This window comes from Antedon bifida, chromosome 5 (assembly GCF_963402885.1).
Source record: "Antedon bifida chromosome 5, ecAntBifi1.1, whole genome shotgun sequence".
Classification (NCBI taxonomy): Eukaryota; Metazoa; Echinodermata; class Crinoidea; order Comatulida; family Antedonidae; genus Antedon; species Antedon bifida.
Genome location: NC_136230.1, coordinates 13,506,890 through 13,527,077, shown reverse-complemented (window position 1 = coordinate 13,527,077; position 20,188 = coordinate 13,506,890). Strand labels below are relative to the sequence as shown.

At 29.9% G+C, this 20,188-nt stretch overlaps 3 protein-coding genes across 3 annotated transcripts in view; all 3 read left to right on the top strand.

Annotated features, from left to right (window-relative positions):
* Positions 1 to 19,755, top strand: part of LOC144842636 (uncharacterized) — a 173,169-nt gene extending 153,414 nt beyond the window's left edge. Inside the window, exon 14 of the mRNA XM_078699120.1 lies at positions 19,667 to 19,755. The gene's annotated coding sequence lies outside the window, so the exon portion shown is untranslated. The remainder of the gene's footprint in view (positions 1 to 19,666) is intronic.
* Positions 4,280 to 10,918, top strand: LOC144843353 (uncharacterized). Its single transcript, XM_078700144.1, has 10 exons — positions 4,280 to 4,643; positions 6,192 to 6,282; positions 7,397 to 7,432; positions 7,769 to 8,020; positions 8,631 to 8,796; positions 9,582 to 9,685; positions 9,975 to 10,094; positions 10,248 to 10,361; positions 10,822 to 10,867; positions 10,912 to 10,918. Exons 1-10 carry the CDS (start codon positions 4,542 to 4,544, stop codon positions 10,916 to 10,918), a joined length of 1,038 nt encoding a protein of 345 aa, XP_078556270.1. The 5' UTR covers positions 4,280 to 4,541.
* On the top strand, positions 13,561 to 19,751 carry LOC144843352 (uncharacterized). The gene is made up of 11 exons (XM_078700142.1): positions 13,561 to 13,822; positions 14,164 to 14,349; positions 14,715 to 14,870; positions 14,957 to 15,238; positions 15,693 to 15,773; positions 16,129 to 16,345; positions 16,765 to 16,923; positions 17,328 to 17,501; positions 17,593 to 17,892; positions 18,382 to 18,705; positions 19,489 to 19,751. Exons 1-11 carry the CDS (start codon positions 13,631 to 13,633, stop codon positions 19,749 to 19,751), a joined length of 2,334 nt encoding a protein of 777 aa, XP_078556268.1. The 5' UTR covers positions 13,561 to 13,630.
* Positions 19,756 to 20,188: the final 433 nt, after the last annotated feature.

The following is a 20,188-nucleotide window of genomic DNA, read 5'->3' as shown; positions in this document are numbered from 1 at the left end:
GCAAGAAACTATCATTGGAGAAAATAAAAATTAATTGTTCAACTTTTAAAAATTCAAGATGGTAAATATAGTTCAAAATGGCTGCCATTTTTCTCAAAGTTTGAGAAAGATGTATAGTTCTTTCAACCTGATTTATTAGAAAAAAATGCATTTCAGTGAAACCTTATAATCTGACCAGCTTTATGTATGAACTAGTTATAGGCATACCAAAAATAATATACTACATTTATATAGCGCCATTTTCATGAAAAAACATGCTCAAAGGAGCTTTACATAGATACATAAAAAAACAGACAAAAAGTTACATAGATTGATATATAAAAGTATGGATACAGTTTAAAATAAATCTATTTAAAAAGGTTAAAATTTAAATTCAGGTTCATTATTAAAAATTTGGCTTATTATTACTACTGTATTTATACATTACACTTATATATTAAAACATTAAAAATACAACATTAAAACGTATGACAAATTAAATAAAATTATAATAAGAATTTTGTCACCTTTTAAAAATACCATTATTATATAGATCGTTAAAATTTAAAATACAGTTTATAAATTTCAACATCAAAAAATACAACATTTAAAAGTACAAAAAATAGATTTCTTAAAATACCATTGTTATAAAAAAGATTAAAAGTACTATTTATACTGTATATTTACTATCATTTTAATTTTTAAACATTATAAAGCATTACAGCATCAGAAAATAAATAAAAAATAAATAAGTTCACTGATCGTTACCATTAGTGCACGTGCGTTTCCATATTTAAGTGCTCATCAAAAATAACACCCAGATTGTTCGCATTTGGTGTAGATTCAATTCAATAGTTAGCTCAAAATTCTGTTTGATTTATATTTCTTATGACATGGAGGAAACAAAACGATTTCAATTTTGTCATCATTTAGTTTCAGCATATTTACCATCATCCACATCTGTATACCTATCCAAAATGAATACAGTGTTTAAACAGCGAATAATACTAGGCCTTAATTGTAGATTCATTCCATAACATAGTTTCATTCCATAAAAACTTATACAATAGTAACAAAACATTATCATATAACCATCACTTTTTCAATAAAATTTCTCTGCTCGAATGCTGGATTGTACGAAAGCACATTAATGCCATTTTAAGTATATGTTTTTCGAACGTAATCCGTTCTAACGAATTAGTAATTCGTTTGAACGGATTAATAATCTGTTCAAACGAATTAGTAATCCGTTCAAACGAATTGAAACATATACAACAAGTGCCATTTAAAGTATATGTTTAAACAGATTAATAATCTGTTCAAACGGATTAGTAATCTGTTTTAACGAACTAGTAATTCGTTCAAACGAATTACTAATTCGTTTAAATAGATTAGTAACCCGTTTAAACAAATTAAACAAATTACTAATTTGTTTAAACGGATTACTAATTCGTTTGAACGAATTAGTAATTCGTTTGAACAAATTAGTAATCCGTTTAAACAAATTACTATATCCGTTTGAACGGATTCCTAATTCGTTTGAACAGACTATTAATCTGTTTAAACAAATTAGTAATTCGTTTGAACGGATTAGTAATCCGTTCAAACGAATTACAACATATACTTTAAATAGCACTTGTTGTATATGTTGCAATTCGTTTAAACGGATTACTAATTCGTTTGAACAGATTATAATCCGTTCAAACAAATTATTAATTCGTTATAACTGATTACGTTCGAAAAACATATACTTAAAATGGCATTAATGGGCTTTTGTAGGATTGTCATGAGTTTTTTATATTAAATATTGTTATAATGTGTCCTATTAATAATGTATTGTTTGTTTAAGGTCTTTTACCAAACTGACTTTTAATGTGAAATCGAGTTAAATGTATTCAGAGTGAGATCTGACAATGTAAATTATCTTAATTAAAATAATTTACATTAAAAACTTTTAATAGTATTTATATTATATTTTATTAATGTTAATTGCTGTTCAAACACAAATGCACAGATACAAACACAGTCTACCAAATCATGGAGATATAATTAAGCTCAATGAGACTAAAAACTGTTAACTTATGATGTACACAGCCTATTTAATACTTTGTTGAAATGCCATTATTTTATCTTTTCAATCATTGATTTATTTAGAGAAATTTATAAAACTTCATCAGACGTTTTAGAATGGTCATATCAGTTGTATTTTGATTATTTATACTACTATATAACACTATATTTTCTCATTTTTTAGTAAAATAGTACCAACATGTATAGATAGTATTGTAGCAATATAACACCATGTTTGCATAGGAAAAAACAATAAAAATATGGATGTTTGTTTTTGAAAGAATATGTACGGTAATATGAAATCACTGGATCAGTGTGTATCTTCACTATGTAAACTTTTATTTATGAAGAGTTAAAATCATGACTGAATTAAATGATTTAAAAAGATATATGAAAAGTTAGTATTAATGTGTTTAAACAAATTAAACACATTAATAACCATGCCTTTTCATTGCTAAGAAGTTTGTAATATTGTATGAAATATTATATTCTATTTTTAGGATGGAAATACACCACTCTTGTTAGCTGCTAGATTAGGTCAAACTGCATGCTGCATAGCATTAGCCCAACATGCTGATTTATATCGCATAAACAAAGTAAGTTGTAAATAATTATTTCATAATTTCAAGAATAGAATAGTACTTTTTTTGTCCTCCTAAATCAGGAAAAATAAAGATTTATAAAATTAGACTTTATATTAGCAGTTTTAATTAAGTTATTCAAGTCCATAGAAAATAAAAATGAACACAACTAATGATTTCTCATATAAAAAGATACAGTTAAATTTAACTATTAATGCGACATTAAAATAGCATATTCACAATTCACAATATTCCCTGTTTTCAGGGGACAATAATATTTTTTAATTAATTGATTTTTTTTTTTCAAATAAAGCAAAAAGTTGGAGGATAGTATTTATATAACTATCCTAGTAATATTAGTAATTTTTTAGTCACTTAAACATTGGTGTGAATTATGTATGTTTTATTTATATGTTGTAATAATAGTGAATGCTGGTACCACACTCTATGCAAACTCCCTATATCTGTACCTGGCTGGTGCCAGACTATTATTGTAGGTATTATTTATTCCACTGTAAATTCACCAACCAATTTATTGAATCTTAAAGCAAAAAGTATATCAAACCATAGAGATATTGAGATAAAACCAAATGTTTTATCTTTTGATTCAAAAAGATGTAATGTGACAAGAAGCTTTTATATTAGCAGCCGTTATAATGAATAAAATTCTAAGCTGAATCAATCATAGTATTATAACTGATCCAAGTAACCATTTTTATCGTCTGCAATTTGCAAAGTAAATTGAAATTTCACTAAAGAAATATGTCCTTTAAATGAAAAGTTTTTTTCTCTCCAGATATCTCATTAAATAAATATGCTCTTTTTGTATTCAGTAAATATAATCAATCAATATATTCAATGAAATGGTAGATAAGTATTGTTCATATCATTTACAAATCATCCATGTTTCAATTTGGACAGTTTTTACTAAAGTGTTGTATGTACAATCAAAATATAATATTATTCACAATTTATTAATAATGGCCTTATATCATAATTTTATATCAGTCGGCTCTGACAGAAAACTTTGAAAATAAACAAATAACCAATAATAAAAAAATATTATTTTCTCTTTTTTTCAACCATATCATTTGTATTGATTTCTTGTAATATTTCTAGTTATAAATTGTATCTATAATTAAGGGCTGATCCTAAATTATGTTGCTATTAAGTATAATGGGTGGTTGTCCTAGGAATAGTTGTCCTAACATAACACTAACAGGGTAATTTTCCTATAATGGAGTGATTGTCCTACAGTACAAGAGCGGTTGTCCTAGTGAGTAGTTGTCCAGAGGGTAGTTGTCTGGGTGTAAAAGACTTTTACTTTTATATGATGATATTGTAACTACTATAAAGTAGCCTTGCATCAGAGAGAGCTAAGTTCGCCAGACTGTGACAGTGACCTCCTCTGATGTAATGTACTCAATTCTCATTACATTGAACAACTGAGTTCCACCTGAGAAATTCTTTGGTGGAGTCGAACCCATGACTTCAGCCTGGTATTCATAGCTCTACTGACCACTAAGTTTGTGCTGATGTCATAGGGTTAGATTCCAGTACCACCACCATTATGTTGATAATAATGTAACTACTATGAAGTAATGTTGCATCAGAGAGCCATTTTAATAATTGTTAAGATGTTTTGCAAACACTCGTGAATACATTCCCAAATAATTCTCATGTGGGACTTGAACCCATTAGTTCCTGAACTGTTGTGTATCCCAGATTATTAGGGTCCCAGAGCCTAAAAATTGTTCTATCCTTTTCATTGTCTATCATTATATATCCTCTACACTACTTTAATATGTTGGTGGTGCCATTAATTATTTTTGTTAAACTTATTTAAAATATATGCAGTACAGCTGGTGCACTTTATTTTATTTCACTTTTTACTAGAATGGAGACAATGCTATGCATCTATGTGCTCGAGCAAATATCCTGTATGAAGAACACAGGAATACTTTTGTGTTCTTCATACAGGAAGGACATATGGACATTTACAATAAAAACAAGGTTAGTTTGTTATTAAGTACTGTAATAAAATGATGTTAATAATATAGATGTTCTATTTTTTTTTTACGTTATATAATAAATAAGGTTTATTATTATCATTGACAATAATTACAGGCTACTGTTTTCTTGTCTGATCCTCGAGCAATCTATTGACCATCCACCATGTACCTGTATATTTGTTTGAATATTTGTATGAATATTAAAATGAAAATGATACTCCCAAACAAATTGTATAGTGATTAATATTTTTTTTTTTTCATTACAGTATTCACATTGTATTGTTAAATTGTAAATCTAAATTGAATTGTTTATAATCACAAATAAACAGAACCATGCTTCCCTTATTGCTACTTTTCTCATATTTTACTAAACTGTAAACTGAGGTATTATACATAATTAAATACATATAATAAATAATGAGAGTACATTAAGTATTTGTTCTATATTTCTTTAAATTTTAGTTGTTGACATATCATTTGATATTAAATTTATCCTCTCAGTTGTTCATTATATATACATATTAACAAAATCCTAATTTATTTCAGCTGGATGTACCCTGTCCAAAAAGGTTCCTTTTGAACAATTTGTAAGCTTTGGATTTAAAGCAAATTGATTTTTGTGGTCAAATTGTTCAGTTAATCTATTCAACAAATGTTTTAGACAATTTGAGAATGCTTAGAATGAACACTTTTATTCCCTCTGTCTAGGAGGTTACGTTCTGGTCCCTGTATGTTTGTTGTTTGTTTGCTTGTTGGTTTTGTTTGTTTGTCAATTCAAATGTCGTCTGAGGATTTGTTTAATGCTTTTCTACTGTAACTAATATTGAGATAATAAAAATGTAATAAATATTGAGAGATAGATTATCAGAACTTAGTGTTAAAGGCCTGCTACATCTAATTCTTATTTTCTTTTTTTTTTGTAATTAAGTCAGATTTGGTCAAAGCCCAATAGCTCAGTAATCAAATTTCAGGAATGTCATTAATTGTTTTACTTCATTATAGTTAATTTTTTTAAAATGTATAGAAAACTTTTTTACCGCCCCTGTATATTTGTTTGTTGTTGGTTTTGTTTTTTGTGGCAAACTTTGCAATACTAATGATCTTGACCCGGAATGTTGACAGAGTTCTAGTGTAAAGAGAAGGCGGTCATAACCAGCACAAAAAAAAATTATTCTTTAAAAAAGTGGTCCTCAGTGGGATTCGAATTAGGCATTCAACCATGGAAAGTTAGATGCATAAGCATAACATAACATTAGCATACTTATTTATTACATCAAATGCACATTCACTTACTATGCAGTGCAATTAAGCTATGACACAAAATGTAATGTAGGTAGAGGTAGGTACAGTAAGCCCTCACCAGGTTTGCCATGGTTTTAATAGCAAGATAAAAATTACATTTATATGCTGGAGAAAAATGAAAAGGGGGTTATGGTCTTGCAAATTATGTGACATTTTAAGCACACTTTTGTAATATGTTTAGGACTGCTTAGTATAATATATTTTGTAATCACATAACAACATGATATTTATAACCTTTGATTATTAGGAGGGAAAGTCTGCCTTGGATTGCTATAATGAAAACAGTTGTGATAAATATGATAAAGATCAGAAAAAAGAAATCATTAACATTCTGAAAGGTAAGTACTATGAAACTTAAAACAAAGTTGGAAAGGTAATAATGAACATAATAAATAATAATTGTGATTGCTTGTTAAAAAAATAGAAGTAATTTAATCTTAATGATCATGGATTCTTTTATCAAGTAGTAATTGTCAGTCCTATTATAAGATTTCAACAGTCTACTCTTTTGTAATTTTGATTTTGTTTTTTACTATACCCCTTAATCAAATATTTACATCTTAGATGAATTTAATTAGACAAGCCTATTCAACTAGAACCCTCCCCATGAAATATCAAGTTTTTAACCTCAATATTGTTATAGATTTATTTGCAGATTTCCTAGATTGCTTAAATCATAGTATATCCTTCTATTCATGTATAATTCTCTTGCTTTTTGTCTGAATTTTTTAATAGTTTAAGTTATAAAGTTATTTTTGAATTTTTCATTTTTATCTTCCATTTTGCGATGCAATTATACGCTATATCTATATTTTGGTAATATTATAAAGTAAAGTAAAATAAAACAAAGTAAAATAAAACAGACTATTGATTATTAATGATAAAAAGCATTGCCTTTTGCAAGTTTAAAAAAATCCTATATTTAATTTGAAATTAAAACATTCAAACCCTTTGTTACAACCGCTAATGTAGAAAACTGGTGGTCACTTACGAGATGTGTGGTCGTTAAGAGTTGTAGTCGCTTATGAGAGGTGGTTAATTATGTGAAGCGGTCCCTTATGAGAGGAGGTGATCACTTACGTGAGGTGGTCGATTATGAAAATCGGTCCCTTAACAGAGATGGTTGCTTACGATGTGTGATCTTTTAGAAAGTTGGTTGCTTACGAAAGGTTGAAAGACTGATAGCTAAGTAAAGATTGATGCATTTGCACATGATGACATTTTTGTAAAATATATAACATTTTCTACATTAGCTGGCAATATAGTAACTACAGTATAAGCTGGGAGGCAATTTTCATTACTACATAAGCTGTTGACTGTTACTACATAAGCTGTTGACCGTTTCTATATTAGCTGGCGGTTTTACTACATTAGCGGTGGATTGTTCTACATTAACGGTTGTAACACTCTTCAGAATTAACTTTTTTTTACTCATGCATTTTACTTTTTTAGGCGGACCTTTACCATTCATAGATATCACATCATCAGGTATGAATATTCTTCAAAAACCTTAATACTATACAAGAGGTACAGTTTACACTGATTTGCTGGGCTTTTTCATATTAGAGGTTTGGCTGAAATGTGTGTGGGTTTGTGTGTGTTTTACGTTTTTTAAAAAATGAAAGCGTGTTTGCCAATTGTCAGTAGCAAAGTTGTTAATAATATTTCCTGAAAATATTTCAGCAAAGATTAAATTAAGCCTATGCACAGTGTTTTGAAGACAAACATGTTACTAGACATGCTGGAGCTGTGAACACTGTCTTATATGTATCCCCTTTCGCATTGAATGTTTTACAAATTATAAGAATATCTTATTTTATTTAGATATAACAACCAAAGAATTAATCAACATAACCGCTAATGTCTCTGATTGGGAACAACTAGCAGTAAATCTTGAGTTTACCATGGCAGAAATCGATCATTTTAAACAAGATAATCCAGATGATGAATTTAACATGAGATATGACATGCTGAATGCTTGGGCCATGAAATTATCAACTTCTGAGTCCAAGCGTTCGCAACTTGTTAAAGCGCTCAGGAAATCTGATGAAAAAGAGTTGGCAAATACAATTGAAAGTAAGTGAAGACAGCTGGCTGTATGCTAACTTCCAGACTGACTCAGACCTCCCAACTCTCCCAATAATTGTAGGAGTGTTATCTCCCAATATTTTTGTGATCTCCTGCACTCCTGATATGCTATTTCTCACAATTGTTTTGGATAAATAAAGAAAATAAAATCCTGATAAAGATTAAAATAAATGTATGCACTGTTTAATGGGTGTCTAGAAAACTCGGTCTCAGATATATCTGAATTTTCTAGTTGTAGAAAATTCAGATTGTATTCTGCTATTCAGGTTACCACGCTGTTAAATTATATTGAGCTAATATAGTAAATTTAATAATTAAATCAAAACATTAATAAAATTATGCAAACCCTAATCTATAACACTGCAATGAAATAGTTTATAAAGGTATACAATATTTTTTTAAATCCCTCTGATTAAGAATGGATATATCTGAGTTTTCTAGATCTCAGTTTTCTTGTTTACGAGCCTAGTGAAATAACGAGTTGGCACTGTATTTTCTGCCAATGACAGGCATATATTTCAGATACCAATATCTTTAGAATTTCCATGAAAAAATGAAAGTAGGAAATTATACAGTAATTTATTTTGTTTATTTTAAGATATGCATGTTCCAGAGGAGATATTGGCAAGAGGACCTGATGCGGTGAAAGCATTTCAAAATGCACTTGAAGAAGGACAAACAGAGTTTAATCAAGGAAGAACTATTTTTGTAGGACTTGAGAATGTTGGAAAAACTTCTACTATCATTTCTCTTTTAAGAAAAGAGTAAGCACATTATATTATATCGTATCATTTTTTGTTGATTGATTGTTTGCTACTTGCAGTTGGGAACAGTGTCCTATTTATTTGATTGCGTAGATGTATTTTTGTTTGATTGGTATATAACTGTACACACATAGTTCCTGTGAACACACATTGTTGAGGGTCTATACTCTCTGTAAGGATAAGTGAAAATGTACTGATTTGTTTTCAACAGGATATTGTGAACCTCAAAATATGGTGACATTGAGTTTAGGTTTGGTGATGTTTAAAAATTAGCCATGGTCAAATTGTGGCCTAATAGATGTTACCTTATTGGTTTTTTTTAAGTGGTTACATTTTTTTTAAAACTATTTCATTAAACCGCTTAAACTGTTACTGTAGTATCAATTATAAGAATAAGACATTTAAAATATTTTCCTGAATAATTTTATTATTTCATCATAAAATAATATCAAAATACATAGCAAATGTCGATGAGAGTGATTATACACATAGCCTAACTATCGTCTTTTTATTAGGATCCTTATAAGTAATCTAAACATAAATAATTTAAATATCACAATGTAAAAGAGTAAAAATATAGTTAATAATTAACATTTACTATTAAAATTGTTGTTTGGTTAAAGTATTTGGCCCTTTAGTGTTCTGGCTATGTTGAGGGTTTAAAATAAGATTATAATGCAACATAAAAACAATGTAATTGCAGTATACCATCAAATTAATTTGTGTCTCTAGATTTATCAATGCAAACATTCTTTTCTGAATTATATAATGTCATTTTGCCATAGGTTTAATCCATTGCATATAATAACAGATGCAATGGTTAAAACAACGGTGTGTACACCAGATCCCAGTAACAAACAAATGTTGAAAGAAACAACACAGGATATTTGTAAGTATTCACTTTATTCAGATACATGCTCCTGTTAAAAAAATAAAAATAGATGTTTTAAAATTCACCCTGTAACATGCTTTGTCATGTCACAATGTGTTTTTGTATTTTTTTAACCAAATAAGTAAACTGCCATTTTAATATCATATAATTGTTATCCACTTTGACCAAGGAGGATCAATTATTGCAACAACATCATTCAAATGGTTTCAATGCTTTTTAAAAACCAGTATGTAACAGTGTAAAATATAATATATATGATTTTATTAACATTTTTGTAATTAAAAAGCTTTAGACATGTATCAGGATGCTGTCACTGATGTCACAGTTAAACAAATGTTAAAAAGTCCACGCCATACAGAAGGATACACATCAATAGCAGGACCATCAAAGGAGAAAACCAAATCTGGTAAAATACTTTAATTAAAGTTAATTCAAATTTAGTTAAACTTTGTTCTTGTCAAGTTAATTTGATTATAAAGCATGATAATATTAAATGTTAATTTATTATGCTCCTTATTACAACAAGTGTCATCTTTAATTATATCAGAACATTTTTCAGAAAGTAGACATGAGAAAGAGAAAAACCCCACAGGAGCATCAACATCAAAACAGGAAGCCAAATTTGCTGAAACATCAAAAAGTTCAAATCCAATGCCAAGCCCACAAAAAGAGGGTAAATATTTATTTTGAAATGTGCTTGATTGTGCTGTTCATACATAGTAATGATATCAGAAATATTGAAATGATTTAAGGAGCGGAAATTTGATTATAATCATGTGTCTGCTAATGAACATATTATCTTGCAAGTTACTTTGACAGTTAATACTAGTATTTGTATATTGTATGACACTGCAGTACAATATGGTCAAATAAACTCATCACTAAACCATTAATTGGAAAGGATAAGATTTAGATAATTAAATATTGCATTGGAAATACCTTTTCTTTTAACAAAAAAGTTATAGTGTCATCCCGCTCTATATACTCTCCATCTGTCTTGTCAGTTTTTAAAATTATTAAGATATAAATAAAAAGGAACAGCTTTATTATGATGGATTTCTATTTTGTTTTTAAATGTTGAAATGATATTGAATTAAACTGTTGTATTGTGTATTATTATTTTATCACAACAGAACCAGTGTATGAAGAAAAACTTGATAGACCACAAATTCCTAAAGGGTTCTTGAAAAAACTTGAAAGCCAACTTCGTTCTGTAAGAGAAGGTGGTGACTCTAAAGTGGATAGCAACAAGTTTGTTATGAACATCTGGGACTTTGGAGGGCAGCCTATATACCATGTGATACAACGGGTAAATTGTATTGATTTATCTAATTTCTTAGTTTTGCCTTTAATTTAATATGCCTCCTGTTAAAATACTACCGAGGTAGTAATATATTATCATGCCATATAGAATAGCCAATCACTGATCACCATTTACCCATAACTTTGTACAGTTCAGTTTGAGACACCATAGAATAAAGATATACTTGCACCTTACTGAAGAGTTTGTACTTATTAATACATATACCTCCTTCTGAGGTTGTGTTGGGATCAGGATCTAGTAATCTAGTAAAATTGTCTTTTGGCCTTTTTGTTACAATATCAGCACTGACACTCACTTGATTTGTAGTAAGAATCTACCTCCAAGGTATTAAAATGTTATCATATGTTGATCTAATATGGTAACAGTATATCAGTTATAAAATACAATTATTATTATTATTACAATATTATAAATTATTTTATTCTTCATTTAATTGAATACAGTCAACTCAGTCTCTAGTCTCTAATTACCAGAAACCAAAACCAGACTTGAGGTCAAAAAAGTTCCAAATTCTATTTACCTTTAAAAACACATTTGGAATATCACAATTTCTGTAAACCCAGACATATTTTGCCAGCCGAAGGGTCTCCAGTTTTGGGAGATTTTAAATAAAATAGTATTCATTGATGTCTACCATAATGTAATATTAGCATAGATGGATAGCAAGGGGAGAGATAGGGAGAGAGAATGTAATAAAACATTCATTATTTATTAAACCAATGATTAAGATTGTAAATGTTTCCAAGGTGAACATGCAGTATGTGAGGAAAAAAATAAGTATCAAATGATCAGTTGTGCCAGTATTCTGACACATGTGTATAAATGGTTTTTAATATTGACAATTATGATTATTTTTAATAGATATTCATGGTGTCTTATGCTGTTGTATGTGTGGTATTTAACCTGAATCAAGATCTTGATGCCCCAGCTAAAGTTCGTGATCCAACAACTGTAAGTATATTTTACAAATGTCAAATGTTCTATGTAATTGTACATAAATAAAATGTTTCTTTCATGTTATCCTTTACCTTAACAAAAACTGTGCAAATAGCAGGTGCCTGATATATGATTGTTGTTATTTCCATTTCCATGATAGTGTTGTTTTTCTATATAAATTGGTGCTGCTATAATTACCACAATAATAAGATAATTTGCCACAATGTTTATTAAACTACCTGTTTAAGAATTTAAAATGTAAATGTTGTTCATTTTCTTTGTGATTTAGGGAAAAATGTATGAACACCGAATGACAAATCTTGAGATCATTCTGTTTTGGATTCGTTCAGTTTTTGTAAACGTAAGAAAAGGACAGAAAAACAAGATAATGCTGATTGGTACACATTATGAGAGCCTTGGTAAAACTGAACAAGAAAGACAACAAAGGGTACATATGTCATCACATTTTGTTTCATTAAACATTACAAAATTGTATATTGTAATTGATTCATTGGAAACATTATGTAGTTTCATCCCTAACATTGGCAATCATATTGTGTAATCAGGTGGGCGATTGTTTTATACGTCATGTCATGCTCATATTAGGTGATTTACGAAACAGGACGGTGCTCATGAATAATTTAACAAAGTGGGCGGAGCTTTTTGAGGACAATAAAGTTGGCATTTCCCCATTTACGGAGAACAAGAAATACAACTAGGGCCTAGGCCTAGCCTAGTACATAATAGACCTATAACCTTAAATATACAGTTCAAAACACTTAAAGTGTAATTTTCACTTCTAATTTAATTGTTTAACGAAATAACGGCGTTTGATTGCAAGACCCCTAGCTAGGAAGGCTAGGCATTTGCTGTACTACCAAGGCTAAGAGATTCAGAAGGGCCCCCGCGAGACAGGGGAGGGAGAGAGATATTGCTGTTCTAGCTAGGCCATACACCCAATTCAATACACGCATATCTAGTAAGTAGCCTAACTACTGCCATTAGTATCTAGGTAGGCCCCCTAGCTAGACTAGCCCTATTATAGGCTAGTAGTAGACATGGTTGTCTCTCTCTGGCCTGTCATTGTCGTCTTCACGTGGTGCGTAACTAATAAACGGCTATGTCTTGTTTATGCTTTTGCGCTCTAGCAAACACAGAAAATTAACCATCCTGTTTCGTAAAGTCCCTATTATGTAATCAGGTGGACGGTTGTTTCATTGTCATGACATGCACATACTACTGTACTGTGCTGGCTTATGTTTAACTGATTATCTTAATTAAAATTAAAAATATATGTAAAGGTTAAAAGTACTTTCAAACAATATTTTGTAAAAATCTAAGATTATTTCGTAAATGAAATACTATGTGCGCTTTCATTGGGATAATAGTGTTCCATCAGTTAGGTCTATAATAAAACAAATAAAAGGGTATACAAATATCTATGATTTAGTACACATTTTTTTATTTGATTTCTTATATTGGTATAATTATACAGTGTTCACTGGGTACATAAATGCGTGACATAACTTAAATGAAAGATTTTTGCAGGGGGGTCTGGGCTTTCACGGCACCTTTTAAATTTCCCTTACATACGTTTAATTCCAATGTGATGTTATTTATTTTAGGTAAAGGCAATAGAGAATATACTTTGGAAAGCCCTGGAAGGAAAACCATTTGAGGACATGGTGTATCAAGGAGAGCTCTTTACCATTGAAAACAGTGTCTCATTTGAAAAGAGCGGTGCTTCTAAAATCATTCTCCAAATACAAAAACTAGTCCAGATGATGATTCTTACTTTGCCAATCAAATGGCTACAAGTACTGCAGGAAATACAAAAGTTACGAAAAGACAAACTATATCTACCAACATCTGAGGTTAGAATAGATACATTATATAAAAAAAATTGATTGATGAATGTGTTTTAATAATAAGTGTTTAACATCCATTACATTTGTTTATTCTTAAATCACATTAAAGCATTAAACCCTGTTTCTCTGGTTGCTGTATCAAATGGTGCTAACGAGAAAAAAAAATTGATAATTGAACCTTGAGTTTACTGTTGGTTAGGAAACTTTCAGATTTAAAATCTACCCTTGCAAGATAAAGTATTATGTCATATATTAACAACCTTTCAACATTAACAGAAAACCAGTTTGTAATTAATCAACATTTTTTTTCGTTACATTTTTCATTATAATATTTATTTGCCTTTTAGATTAATGATTTACTTGCTAGTTGTAAGATAACTGACAGAAAATTGTTTCTTGAGTACTTGCACGACATCGGCGAAATTCTGTTCTACCCAGATGACAAGATCCTCAAAGACAAAATTGTTATAGATTTGATGGGAGTAGTTGACAAGTTTAAAACAATCATCACAGTTATAGATCCCAGCATTCAGGTTTGCAAACTTCACTTCTTTGATTGGTGTCAATCATTGGTGAACATCAGACGTAAACATTGTTTTTCAGTGTGATGGATTTAGCTGTAAAAATTTAATATCTGTCACACAGAGAACGAAATTATATCTTATTAATTCTATTATATTCTAATACTAAAATATATGCTTGTAAACGTATTACTGTAGCACTCCCATTAAGGGAAGACCCAACAAAGTGTCCCCTTATGTTATCTGTGATATTAACCTCGTTCATTGCACAAGTAAGTTTCAATAAGGTTGTCCCAAAGAAGAGGTTTTACTGACCAGAAGAACAGTAATTACTTTGTTGTATTGACAAATTACACTTGTGCTTTAAATTTTTTTAGCCATCTTTGAAACAGCTTTGGAGAAATTTAAATGGGGGTAAACTAGATGAAAAACTGTTGCGGCATATATGGAAGGATGATTCAGATGAGATGATTATCTTCTTTGTGTCTCTGATGCAAACCTTTGGGTTAATGTGTGAAAAAAGGAGTAAAGAGGTATTTACATTTTATTTAAAATATTTAGTTCAATTATTTTTTCATATATTCTATCTACTACTCTTGTTCCATTTTTGTTTCTATAGAATGTTGGACGAACGTTCTACGTTCTTTCACGCCTGAAGCCCCAACGTGATGATACAAAGGCTGTTAAATATGAAGAGAAACGTGCTATTTCTCTATTTCATGACTTTGATGGCTACCTACCAGATGATCTCTTCCAACGTGTTACAACTAAATTTATCGAGGAATTTCAAATGGAAGATGTTGAGCCTACATTGTCCTATGAGCATGTAGAACTGCATATTGATGGCCATCATTTTGTGGTTCTAAATGTAGCTACCATCAACAATTGCCGTTTGTTTCAGGTAAACTTAATAAAAATTATGCTATAAGACTAAAAACTAAACCTGAGAAAGTATCATCTTAGGAAATGTTTAATTACCTCTGAGAAAATATCAGCCTCAGATAGAATTATAATAGAAACATTATCAGTTTCAGATTTTCAGTTATATTCTCCATTATAGATATAACATAATAAAATAACAGTAAAATGGACAACATTTACTTAAACAAAAATTAATTATTATAAATATAAATAAAACACACTAAGCATACAGACAAACAAACAGAGACATGCTGGCAGAAAATCGGTGAAAATATAGCAATTATCTACATTAAAAGGTGATTATCATTCATCTTGTATGGTTATAATATTATATATAGATTATATATAGATTATAGTGGCAATTGCTTTAATGAAAATTAAAGAGAAACAATTGTGAAATGAAAATAAAACAAAAATTGATTTTGATATTGCAGACAACAATAGTTAGAACAGACATCATGAATGCTGCTGGCCTTCCTGAAGATAATGATCCAAAACCTAGCATCTGTAAGAAGGTAAGTTAATGTAAAAATAATATTTATGAGTTGGATATGTAGAGTATTAACAATTTTGATGATTAAAGATAATTAAACAATAATTAATAATTACTTTATTTAAACATGGACAACTTGAGGCTGCAGTGCAAATATTCAAATATGTCAAGCTTTTATTTTTTTCTATTCTAAACAAAATGGATATGTTGCATTTCAATTGTAAACGTAAATACTTTTTTGATCATTTATAAAAACTTTTGAATATTACAGTACACATTTTGTTATACTGTAATGTACACTTACAAGTAAAAAAATAATGTATTTTTTTTTGTGGGTAGCAATATAATCAACTAAATCAAATTATTCTATTTTCTAGGTACTAACTTTTCTTGAAAAAGAATTGCACTTTTTGAGTGAGAAGAATGCACATGGTGTTAAAGTAAAGATGTACATCCCTTGTGTGTGTGGTTCGAAAGGTGAACATACTCATATGCATGTTATACGCAAATTTGACAAAGATGTGTTGCCATGTGGAAGCAGAGGAATGGAAGTGAAACGTTACCGTAATCTGTTTGGAGACATTGTACTAAAAGGTAGAGGATTTGTGTTTGTATTATCCATCAGTTTCACTGCTATAGGTTAACATTTTAAGATGAAGTAAAATAAAAAAAAACTCAACCCAAACAAAATGAATGAGGATTCAAGTTAACAATTCTTTATTTATTTAAGTATACTTAATGGATATAAGACATTTTATTTGCATCATTCATGTAAAAATTAATATTAATTGTATGTTACTTCATTATAAAAAGTTACGATCTTTCAACTATTATATAAATGCCATAAAATGATTGAAGTAAAAAAAACACCAAACTTTTTTTAGATTTATATAATAAGTCTGTGTCGTCATCATTTATGATAATCCACAGAATTTAAAAAAAAACCAGTATTATTGTAAATGTACATCTAGTATATACAGTTTATAAAATGTTGCTTTTCGATTTATTTTTAGCATCTGAATCGAGAGATAGTACAAAACAAAGCATAGCTCTAGATTATGACAGTGATGGTCACAGCAATGCACAAGCTTCCACTTCAAGACTTCAAAGAATCACTCGTAAAGTGAAGAGATTATTTTCCTCCAAGAAGGATAACAAAGGTGCGGTTGATGGTAAAAGATTTATTATGAATGTTTGTCATCATCATCGTACACTACAATTCTAGGTTTTTAATGTTTAAACCATGCGGTAGTTGAATGCAACTGACTTTCACAGATATAAATTAATATCAACACTATACAGCGCAATATATGCTAACAAGTTGATGGTAAAGTATTATAAATGAAAAACTGTTTAGTCCAGCTAATACAGAAATTATCATTAGTGTATATTTTTGAAGATCATCATTTTAAATCAAATTCCTGAATTGCCGAAATAATGCATTCATAAATAACAAATCAAATTCATGATTATTATATCTAAAAGAGTAATAATACATAAAATAACAATACAAAACAAGCAATGGTACATCTTGGTTTAACTTTATCACTATTTTGTTGTTTTATTGTCATTGTAGCTTCTACCTTAAAAGAAGCTGGTAGACAGAAGAACATAGATCCAGAATCTGATACTGATGATGATGATACTGTTGCCAAGTCTCATAAAATGACAAAGGGGAAAACATCTCTAAAATCAAAAGTAAAAGGATCTAGTAAACGAAGGAGGATGTCAGATGTCAAGGATAACAAAGGTATATATTATGATAAAATAATTATTATGTTTAGTTACTATTGTGAAGGATTAAAAGCACAATTGATTCATAATTTTGTTTTTTGATATAGACTATGTGGATGACCTAACTATTGACAAAGTGTCCAGAGAGATGGATCTTTCCTGCAGACGATTTGGTGTTCGTTTGGGGCTTACATGGTCTAAAGTGAATACTATTTTTGATAATGAAAAGCAGACAGATAAAGCTACAGCAAAGATGCTGAAACATTGGAGGAGCAACATTGGTAGTGACCTTAATCAGCAGCAAGTATTATGCACTGCACTAAGACAACATGGTCGTAATGATCTTGCTGATCTGCTGTTTCACAAATATGTTGACAATGAAATACCCAAGGTTATCAAACATTCAGGTATATTGCATTTGATATTGTAATGATTCATGCCATTAAATATATACAAGTAATGAATGTTTATGCGTACACATCTACTTTTGATAAAAGGAGAGGCAACAATAGCCTCGTCTCTTGTAACATGTTGTTGCTCACTCACCGTGTAACAAAAATGAACATGAAAAATGAAATTACAGGTACTTGTGTGCACATATAACAACATTGCACTCTCAATGACATCATTAAGAGAGCAATAGCACATTTAAATAAAATATGACTCGCAATTCTCAAATTAAATTAAGAATCTTAGGTGTGTTATAAAATCTTGCTCATTAATGCTTTTAAAAAAAATTATTCTGATAATCATATTTTTATTTAAATTTGTTAATTGATACAAAATTATGTTTATTTTCTATGGACGAGAGATTCCGAAATAAATATTGCATGGAATAGGGAGTTGAATTTAATTGAAACAGAACTCATTACCTTATTGCTCTTATTATTTCACAGCTTGTTTTGATGATAAAGATCTCCTATTCATCTGTGACAATTTAAATCAAAGTTGGAGAAGACTAGCAGTGCGACTTGGAATCAAATGGGACAACGTTAATAAAATTGCACACAAAAACAAACATGTAGAAGATGCCATAATGGAAGTATTGGTTCAATGGAGAAATAGCTGTCAACATACAGAAGCACAGCAACTACCTACGATGATCAAGGCTTTAAAACAACAGGGACGTGTTGATTTAGCTGATAGCCTGTGTACAAGGTATGGATACAAAGATGACGTCAGTTTAGAAGTTGCAGTGTTTACAGACCAATCAGGACAAGGTGGGTAATGATTGTTATTAAAAACAAATGTTATATGTTAAGCTACCAATCCATGGCTCCTGGGTTCAAGTCCTGTCATATGTCAGGATTTTTTATAATGACAAATACAACTCCACTCCTAAAGACTTGTAATAAGACTTTGTTTATGTAGAGTATCTTGTGTATATGTTCTTCTGAATGGGATTGCCACCTTAAGAAGGATAGTGATTGAATTCGCTTATGGTTATCCTTGGAAATTTGCCTAGATATATAAAAACAAACAAACAAAACTGTGTCTAAAATGAACATACATCTGAAAAAAACCTAAAAGAAAATGGTCCCTGTCTTCCCATTCATCACCAATAAAACAAGTGTATTTTTACTGGCTATACAGATGCCTCCAATCAGTAAACTACATCCAATATTGACCCATTATGTTTCAGGGGGAAAATCAAATATTTATGTAACTTATGTTGTTGTGATGAAATTGTGCAATATGTATTTTACGTAAGAACACATTTTGTATATTTTCGAGGGTTAAGTTCTCTTGTATTCAGGAAATAGGTTAGCTATCTTGTGATTCTAAGAATAAAATAATAATAAAATAATTAGTAATTAGGCTCATGCATTATTCATGATTTCTGCCTTTTTTCCTGATGGGAAAAAACAAATTCTTACTGCCAATAAGCCTACCAATAGAATGTTATATTCCAGAAATGTTGCTTAATTTCAGCACCTCAATGTTTGAAGAAAAACAACCAAATGTATTTTATTTAATGAAGACAATTAAATGTGTTTTTACAGGATGCTTAACAGACTTGGACTTCCTGATAATTTCTGAGAAGATGACAGATTGGAAGAATTTCTGTAGGCATCTTGCTATTGCTGATGTTGAGCTATCACAAACTGAGGGAAGGTTTTCAGCGCTGACTGTAGAAGCAACGATGGAATCACTGGTACAATGGCGATGTAAGCAAGGAAGAGATGTGAACCAACGAGAGGAAGTAATAAAAGCCTTGAGAGCAGTTGAGAGAATGGATATTGTAGAGTTACTAGAAACAGTCTAAAGTGTCTATTGAAAGCCTACAATAGACCATATGAACTGCAGTTCAACAAATAAACAATTTGTATGAACAATAGGAGATACATAGTTAATAAAGGACAATAAAGATACATATTGAAATAATGTTTTTAAATGTGCAAGATAAAACTATGTTTTAATAGACCAAAGTAATACAAGTACCTTAACCTAGGTCACGTACCTGACATCTGACTTGGTATAACAATTGGGATTATGAAATAAAATGATTTGAAATAATTTTTAATCAGAATTCTAATCAGCTGCTGTCTAGTGTGTGTGACGATCAAAAGGCTTCTGAAAACCTAAAACAGAATGGTTCTTTCTCCCCATTCATCACCAAAACAAGATATTTTTACTGGCCATATAGATGCCTCCAATCAGTCAATCACATCCAATATTATCGTGATATGGCTTGACTTGTGT